This window comes from Pundamilia nyererei, unplaced genomic scaffold, assembly GCF_000239375.1.
Source record: "Pundamilia nyererei isolate P.nyererei 1_Seehausen unplaced genomic scaffold, PunNye1.0 scaffold01519, whole genome shotgun sequence".
In the NCBI taxonomy this organism is placed as follows: Eukaryota; Metazoa; Chordata; class Actinopteri; order Cichliformes; family Cichlidae; genus Pundamilia; species Pundamilia nyererei.
The window spans coordinates 669-10,506 of record NW_005188920.1 but is presented as its reverse complement, the minus strand read 5'-3'; the positions used below and the strand labels follow the sequence as shown (position 1 = coordinate 10,506).

Sequence of the window (9,838 nt, the reverse complement as noted above, 5' to 3'; positions counted from 1 at the left end):
AAAAAAACAAAACAAAGCCCACACACAACACATAACACTCCTGTACTGATTGAAAGATAAAACATTTTCTAATCAGTTTTCTTTGTGGAAAAAATAAGAGGCCTCCACAGGTTTTCAGTGTACTGTGGAAATAACGTACAGAAGGCTTGGATCCAGTTCTGGTGTGGAGGAAAGCAGAGAGTGGGAAATTCTCTGCTTTTTTGCCAGCACACGACCGATGTGACACAACAGATAAATATCAGCTACTGATGTGGATAAATGCCATCTTACTTGCTGATATGCCAATATCAGCTAATGACTATATTTGGTTCATATATCAGTACATCCTTATGATTGACAGTATCAACATGACTAGCATATCATAGCCCTTTGGTTTAAAAAGACCTGTTTTGAAGCATGAAGAATAACATTCCTGCTGTTTTGGCCACAAGTAACTGCATGTGATGGGTCTAATAACCACTGAGAGAGCTGATAATCTCCCCTTTTGAAACATGGTGTCACCAAAAGGTCAAAACAAAAAGTTGCTTTTTTCCCAGATTTCTATTGGATCAAAGTCTTTTTGCAACTATACAGTGGCTTTCAGATAGCCTTTCATTCTTCCAGCCAAAAAACTGACCATTTTATTTTATGTCTATTATTCTTACTTAATTTTACAATGCATAGCAATTTAAAACAATGTGGCACCACTGTACCCTGAAGGCAGCAAACATGGGTAATCTTTGTGAACTGGAGATGAAGTGAGGGAGGGCGTGCAGATTAGGATGGTACTCTGAATTTTGTAACTTTTCAACTGCATGAGGACACGGTGTTACTACTTCCAGGAAAATAAATAATAAGGATGAGCTGACAAAGCCTTGAGGTGAAGGAGTGCTGGTGCCTGGCAGTTTATGGAAACACAAGCTACAGAAAATACCTGTTTCCCCTCCTTTACATCTGGAAAACCTGAGGACAACTGTTTTGAGCTCACTCTCCCTCATCTTCTCCCACGCCTTCGGAAACCCAAAGAGGTCATAAGCAGAACAGAATATGATGGCCCCGGCTTAGATGTTATTGTGTTTGTAACTGCTGGACAACTATTCACAGATCATTTTTTATTATCTTATGCAAACATCAAATAAAGCATACTATCTACAGCTGAATTAAAACTATAATGTGTTTACAAGTCTTTAACTAAACTGTTTTCTTAGCTATTCAGTGGGTTTGTCAGCAGGGATCCTTATAAAAAGGCAGAATGGGGCTTAGGAAAGAAGACAGCAGCCATGACTAATTAAAATCCTGCATTGTTCAGAAGTCAGCCACCACCTTCATTTAAAGGCTGAACTGACCCCCTTATACTGGAGTGCCAGGCCAAACTGATAAATCCTGAGGCTGGAAACCGGCCCTTAGAGCACAGAAGAAAACAAGATGCTTGAGTGCTGTTATATTTACCACATTACCTTCTTTAAAAAAGCAGCAGCTGTCTCCCTCTTTGTAGAAGGAATTTTTTTCATCCCTTCTGGGGACTGCACCCTGATGATCTAAAGAAGGGACAGAAATAAACCCACAATTCAGCCGTTACAGTACAAGCCCGAATCCATTGTAGCATTTCAAACACCTGTCAGTCAAAACCAGGACGCAGCTCCCCCCCTTTCTGCCCCCCTCCGGTGTCAGTGTCGGGGTATTATGACAACCGTGACAGTGCAGAAAGAAAAGTCGGGTTAACGTTAGCTCATCAATCTCTGGTTTTTAGCTGCAACATGACGATGTTGACATTGAACTACTCTGGAAAGCTGTCAGTGTGTACTGGCCCATTCACAGACTAACTAAATATCACTTTCGTGGTGAATGTGCAACATCACAGCTCCCATCGTTACCGAGCTATTCGTATTGCTGTCATGCTAAAGAGCGGAAAGAATATGCCAGTCATTTTAAGCCGGCCGTTATTGTCGCTCTCCCGTTAGCCAACAATGACTCTTTTCATTCGGATGTCGTCAGCTAGCCTACTAGCTATCATATTAGCCGGCTAGCTAAACAGGCCCTGGTCACTCTTAGCTCATGTTAGCTTGCTAATGCTAGCCAAGCTAATTCTGCTGCCTCATCACTCAGGAGTCCGGCTAACAGGCTAGCTAACGTTAGCCGGAGCCCACCCGCCGCTGTACTTACAATATTCTCGGCCATGCTGCTCGGGTAGGTGCGCCCGGTAGATTTGGCTTTGTTAGTGGACAGACAGGGTCAAAACAAATATTCCGTAACGCTTTTGTATATGTGTGTGTGTGTGTGTCAGCGAAACTCCATCCCGCAACTCAAACACCGGGTGTTGCACACATTAGCGCCCCCAGCGATCCCACAGCGGAGCGACCACGGTCGAAACAAAGAAACTGAGCTGGAAACAAGGGTTCCACTTTTATTATTCTTTCTTTTTCTCCCGTCAGTGACTGCCTCCCACCTGAGCCCCCCCGAGTCAGATCCTTTTTAGTATTAAATATGCTGAAAGGTGGGATACAAAATCTTCCTGAGAACATTTTCAGAGATAGAGGCTCACTACAGCATGTTTGAGCCCTCCTTGTAAGTGCACAACTTTATCTTAATTTTATTCTGCTTTCTGAATTCTTAACAATAACTAACATTTTTCATTTAAAAAATATACTATCATAAAATATGAAGCATTGTTTTAACATGTGGGATGGATAAAACTACTGTCTGGTCTAAGATGATGAAAAGTAGCCCAAACCCTAAACTCTTTAACACTATGGCATGAAAATGTGGAATTTCTGGCTTTTAAAGCTTTTGTACAGTGTTTAAAGGGACAGGGCAGTAATTAAGCATTTAAAGGAGATGTGATGGACTGAGTAGTCAGTAATCAGATAATTTATATTCTGCTTAGTTTTTGCTGTTTTATGTCGCAGTTACTTTTAGTTTTTTTATTTGTAGGTTCAAAGGAGGGTGATTTTATGTTACTTACTGTACTTTCTGCAGCGTTTTGTACTCCAAACAAATACATACGAACAAACAAAGTTAAAAAAATTACACAAAACATAAAAAATTTTCACGACAGGAAAATCTGAAGAAGCACATGAAAGTCCACATATAAGAAAAACTGCACAAAGTGTCTTTAACTGTGTGGTTTGTGTTGGTAAGCATGCAGGAAATGCAGGAAAACAAACGATCAGTTTTCCCTGATTTGGAGAAAGAAATATGTTTTTGTAAAAGGTTTTTATAATGTTTAAAGAAGAAATGTGAGATATTTTTTCTACCTTCCTATTAAAAAAATACCAGCTTTGTTTTGTCATATCTAAATAAGTTTGTATTTTAATATTTTAATGCTATAATACTTTCCACTGCCCTGGGTCAGACCAGAGGTTGTAATGGCAGAAATGAATTATTTAAATAGCTGTGCTTAAGGTGCGATCAGAAGTATCAGTAATGTGTTGATTTGCTGACACAGATTCCAATCGTGGGATCCAGAATCCAGACAAGTTTACAGATTTTATGTAATGTGTTTTTGTTTTTTTCGGGATTTTTCTAGATGATATTCTGTTTCTCTCCATTAAAATGAAAATTGCCATAAAACTTTTGCATGGAACAATCAGTGAGCTCATTACTGCTTCTGATGTTTGTTCTGATGTAGAGCAGTGGTCCAACTATGAATAATTATAGAAGGTGTAGTTTGGAAAATGTATTTGGAGTACAAATTTTATGATTACAACATTACAACTGCATGTATGAACCTAAAGCTGGAGTCACTTTCTTCAACTGTATGTAAATAAAAAAATAAAATTTTATTTATAAAGCACCTTTCTAGACAGAGTCACAAAGTACTGCACATAAGATATCAGATAATAAATGGTAAAACAGACAATATAAAACAGGCAAAAATTAATCAAAAGCAGTTTTAAAAAGGTGAGTTTTGAGTTGTTTTTTAAAACAACTACTGAGTCCACAGTTCTTAAGGTTTGGGAGAGAGAGTTCCACAACCTAGGGGCCACAGTGGCAAAATCTTTATCACCCTTAGTTCTCATCTTAGTCTTTTTTTATAGCAAGTAAGCCCTGATCGGATGACCTCTGGGACCTGCCAGGGACATAGGGCTGTAGCAGATCAGAGATGTAGACTGGTGCCAGTCCATGCAAGGCTCTAAATGACCAGGATCTTAAAATGGGAAGGAAACCAGTGTACCTGAGACTGTAGCAATGGTGTCACATGTGAATAGCTGCAGCGTTTTGCACAGCCTGCAGACAATCCATATATAAATAAAATGAAGCCATCCCGGCAAGAAAAGATTCATTTCCTGTGGTGTGAAGATCATGCACTGCATGTTTTTCCTTTTCATATTTTTGTTACTTTATTATTATTTTTTTTACGTATTCAGTGGTTTAAAGCGGAGTTAAAAAATGTCACTAATAACAGCGACATCTGGTGGATAATTGAAGGCAATACAACTTAAACACTGACGCGGCTTACTGTTTCAATCTCAGGTCATCAATAAAAGTTCTGAAAAGACTGCGTGTCCGTTTTTAATTTCTAATTAATAAATACATCATTGTCATACACTGAAATTAATTTTTTGTTGTTAACTTCAGTTAACAAGTTGTTGAGTCTTCAGTGTCGTCTCTGAATTAAATAGCTGGTAATAAAATGGTAAATTGGCTTTCAAGCAACTACCTTGTTCTAAATACTAACAAGACCGAGACCATGATCATAGCTCCTCCTGAGCTACATTCTAAAATCAGTCAGGTGGGGACAGAGCCTTTCAGTCTGTTGCACCAAGGCTGTGGAACAGTTTACCACTACAATTACGTTTGCTTGACTCTGTGGATTCTTTTAAAAAACAGTTAAAAACTCTTCTGTTCAAACAAGCCTTTTGTTGATCTACATATTTTATATTTTTTTTTTACATTATTTACATTTGATCTTTTACATTGTATATTGATTTTATTGTTTATTTTAATATTTGTGTACAGCGCTTTGTGATTGCCTGTCTGTGAAAAGCACTTAATAAATAAAGTTTACTTACTTACTTACTTACTTACTAAAAAGACACGACATATGCAGACCCACACACCAACAATACTCCGCAAACACTTTCCAGTTTAAACGTATTTAACAGATTTAGACAAGTTTCACTTAAAAACACACCTGCTGCAGCTTCGCAGCTGATGATGGGGTCCCAAACGTCTTATTTTTTTCTTTTCTTAGTCTTGTCTAGTCTTATAACAGTGTTTAAAAAAGATTACGTTTGATTTATCAGCTATTTCTGGGACCGTTTAATAAACAGTGTTTATTAACAGAAGCTTTAAACCGAAGAAAGTTGCAGTGAAGGGCTGATGACGTGAAACGTCACTGGTCACGTGACAGTGGTTTTTAAAGAACCTCGCTTCAGGACAAGTTTCGGTATCAAAGGTGTCCGTGCGGATGCCTGTGCTAATTTATGAGAACGTGCGCTCTGTTTGTGTCCGGCTCTGCTAATACAGTCACGTGGAGAAGAATGTAATCGGCATGTGTTTGTGCGGTGTTCGGTTCTGCCGAGGCCCAGCTTCTCTCAGACGAACCTGCAGTTTATTCTGGAGACGAGACAAATGAAGACAGCATGAAGGAGGTGGATTATTATCGGGAGCAGGGCGGAGAAAGTCTGGATTTAGAAGAAAAACCTGATATTAAAACCCTCGGAGTCCAGCCGGAGCAGGACGCTAATGTAAACCAAACCTCTGGTAAGAATAATCAGATTTCATTGCTGTTAATCGCTGCATCGCGTTATGGCAAACGATTACCCTCATCGGCGAAGTCAAATTTTCTTGCTCCTCTATTGTCGACATTACGGTGCTGCTGATGCAGAAACACAATGAAAGCAGTCATTTTTTATATTATTTACAAAAATACTTTACTTTAGACCAGTACAGGTTTGGACACATGTAATACATTATAATTAATAATTTTACACATCATAATAAAATATCAAACATTTTAATGCTGTCTGAAGAAAAGGTCACACAAAATTAAGATAAGATAAGATAAGATGAGATAAGACTTTATTGATCCCACGGCGGGAAATCTTTGTGTTACCTCATCTCAGGTACAGATAGCAGAAGGAAAATACCAAAAATACAAATAAAATACGAACAAATATAAAATAAGTAAGATAATACACTATATACAACGATAGCATACACAGTATGTGATTATAGATATGGTTGTTGAAATATGCAAGAGAAGTGGGTTTGAAGTTGTCCACACATTTATCCACAGTTACTGCCATATAATACTGCTATATATTAAAAACAAAATTATTTTGTAAAAACAAAATAAAGGCACAGCCAGCAAATAATCAGTCTATTGTGTTTAAATTACCACATTGTTATATTATTTTTGAACTGTAATTTCAGAAAATCCTTAATATGTTTCTGTCATTTTTAATTTAATTTAATTTTTAAAAATTGATTAATGTTCAAGTTTAGCACGTGTCAGTCCATGGTAACTGTAAAATGTGATATTTCATGATATAATTTTCCACAATCATTACTTCAGTTCTTTGAGAGGTGACACAAAGATTCTACTGGATTCCTTCTCAGGTACACCCCAGTCTACATATGGTAAATGGCGTCTCTGCAAACTGTACAGTGTTAGAAAACAAAATAAAATGCACTCAAATTACATTGTCATAGTGTATGCTATGGAAAAAGCATTTGCCCCTTATTTTATTTTATTTTTTTGTATATTTGTCACATTTACACGTACAAAAACAAGGGAAAAATATCCAAACCTACCTGGCCCTGTGTGAAAAGTGTAAAAAATCATGAATTAACTGATTAATCACATTTTTTTGAAAGCTGAGTTCAATTTCAGTGGCCACACTGAGGCCTGATTATTGCCTGTTAAATCAAGTTCCCTTACATCTAGCATAAAACTCAAGCTCAAGAGCACTTGAGCAGTGATCCAAAACACATCAGTATTGTACGTCCATCTCCGAATGGCTCAAAGAAGCAAAACAAAACGGAGCCTCTGCTGTGGTCTGGTCAAAGTCCAGGCTCAAATCTGACTAAGATGCTTTTGCCAAAGGTTGCACAATAAGGTTAGGGGACAATTGTTTTTTCATATATAACAAATCAGGAATTCACACACTTGGTATCGAAAGTACAACAACGATATCGCTCTTTGATAGCCTAGCTTGAATTTGTATCATAGCGAGAAGCTCACTAACCCATTTACATGAAACATAACAGGAAGAACTACACAATCACAATAAGTTAGGGCTGCAAGAATCCAGCCTTTCCGAGACCACACAAACACCTTTTCTTTGGAAATTTGGTGATATTGAGTGCCAGTCTGATACCTATCCATGCATCTACTGTATTCTTGGGAACACCAAGACATTCCAAAGCGAGCCGAGAGATGTAATCTTTCCAGCGTGTCCTGGGCCTACTCCAGCGTCTCCACCTGAGAGAACATGTCGGGCACGCCTCACCTGACTTTGATGAATCATATTTTATTGTTTTTCATTCTGAGCATTCTGGACTGATCATTAAAGAGATGCTGTGCTACTTCTGTATTTCCTTCAACAACTGTGACATCAGGCCTATAAACACGTTTTTCTGTAGGACCTCGTAAATGCATTACAAGGCTCTTTTCTCCATATTTTAAAATATGTTAATATTTCTTATTTTGTCTTTTTTCTTTTTAGATAATGGGACAGCTCTGTGCTGATGTAGAATTCATATAAACATCACACAATTTACCTACATGTTTCATTGTTTCCTGCAGATATCCCACAGCTGTTGGTTATTAAAAAAGAAGAAGTTTCACCTGAATGGATCCAAACTCTGGAGAGGCAATACCCAAACCTCCACATAAAGGAAGAGCAGGAGGAAACCTGGAGCACTCAGGAGGAAAAGCCACCTAATGGGCTCCTCATCACTGGCGTTCCTGTGAAGAGTGAAGATGGTGATGATGATGATTTGAAACCTCAGTTGTCAGAGCTGCATCAAAGCCAAAGTTTTAAAAAAGAGGTTAAAGTTGAAGTTAAAAAAGAGGAAGAGGATGAGCCTCCAATCAGCAGCTCAGCTAATCACATAAAAACAGAAACAGGTGGAGCACCAGAAACGACCACAAACTCAGATCCACGCAGAGATTCAGAGCCTAATACTGATAAACAAGCTTCAGCTGCTTTTGAGGCAGAAGTCAGTGTTGATGGTAACAACAGTGATGATGATGCTACTGATGATGATGATGAATGGCAGGAACCTTTGTCCAATTGTCGACCTAAAACTAAAGACAGAGACAGTAATCAGAAGGAGTCGGATTCAAATCCTGCTAAAACATCCTTCAGCTGCTCCGAGTGCGGTAAAGACTTTCTCTCCAAGCAGTCTCTTCAGAGTCACGTGACAAGTCATTCAGGAAGAACACCTTCCAGCCATCTGCTTAATAAGAAATGCTCCAGGGTGAAGCAGAAAGCAGATTCAAAGACGAGCGTAGGCAAAGCAGAGAAACTATACGTCTGCAATGACTGTGGACACAGATTCAGACATCGCTTTAATCTTAAAAGACACATGAGAGTTCACACAGGAGAGAAGCCTTTTAGTTGTGACATTTGTGGTAGAAGATTTAAACAACAGTGCAGTCTCAAAAGACACACCAGACGCCACAAAGGGGAGAAATCATTTAATTGCAATGTTTGTGATAAAAGATTTAATGTAAAGGATGATCTTAGGCAGCACATGAAATGCCACACAGGAGAGAAACCGTTTGGCTGTCAGCTTTGTGGAAAAACCTACAGAGCTCAATGTGGGCTTAAGAGGCATATGATAGTCCACTCAGGAGAGAGACCGTTCCACTGTGATATTTGTGGTAAAACATTTAATGAAAAGAAGTCGCTTAGTAAACATGGAATAATTCACACAGGAGAGAAACCATTCGGTTGTGATGTTTGTGGTAAAAAATTTAGACATCAGTGTAACGTCAAAACACATATGAGAATCCACACTGGAGAGAAACCATTTGGTTGCAATAAGTGTGAACGGAAATTTAACCAAAGCGTACTTCTTAAGAAACACATGAAAGTTCACACCGAGGAGAGTTCTTTATGAGGGGCTGGTTAGCTGGCTCGAGAAAACCAAAACTCCTGTTTGGAGGTGGCGGGGTGTAGATATGTAAAAGTAACTGATATCATAACATTGAGCTTCTTCGTTAGCCCAGGCTTAGGTGAAAAGGTGGTGTTTGACATGTTATCTCATCCTTCTTTCATATAAAATCAACCAATTGAGCACTACCTGCCTGCTTAAATCAGAGACTTCAGGGGAATGGTATAAAATCAATATTCTTGTGAACAGTTAAGTTAATACACTGCTTAAGTCTTAAGTCACATATATACAATTGGAGCTGGGTATCGATGATTTCTACGATCCTCGATTCGATTCACTTCAATTTTGAGTCAGAGTGTCAGAAATATTATAATTCTGATCATTTATCAGTACTGACGCTTGTGAGACTTCATCAGAGGTGTAAGCCTCAGAGCAGATGCCTTTGTGTCAAAGTAACTGACGATGAAACACAGAAAAACACAAAGGAGATTTTCCTGGCCTAGCTTTTTATAGCAGATAACCTTAAAAATATTCTGCAGTGGATCAAAAACTGAAGAAAACCATGAATCAACAACTACTACATTACCTGATGCTGCTGAACTGAAGCAGAGCAAAGTTACAGAGGTTTAATTAGAGACACAGCGTTTTGCAATTTAGCAAAAGTTTAAATGTCTTCAGTACTGAACAGCAGAAATTAGACTGTCATGTCGGAGGGTTAGGGTTAGGGTAGTGTTGATGCATGTGTGTTCTAAGGTGCATTTAAAACCCAGGAGGGTATGGAACTACCTGC

General features: G+C 38.5%; 1 protein-coding gene across 1 annotated transcript; it reads left to right on the top strand.

Moving 5' to 3' along the window:
• Positions 1–5,378: 5,378 nt before the first annotated feature.
• Positions 5,379–9,414, top strand: LOC102193846 (zinc finger protein OZF-like). Its single transcript, XM_005755448.1, has 2 exons — positions 5,379–5,685; positions 7,733–9,414. The coding sequence occupies exons 1-2, from the start codon at positions 5,565–5,567 to the stop codon at positions 9,052–9,054; spliced, it is 1,443 nt and encodes a 480-aa protein (XP_005755505.1). The 5' UTR covers positions 5,379–5,564; the 3' UTR covers positions 9,055–9,414.
• Positions 9,415–9,838: the final 424 nt, after the last annotated feature.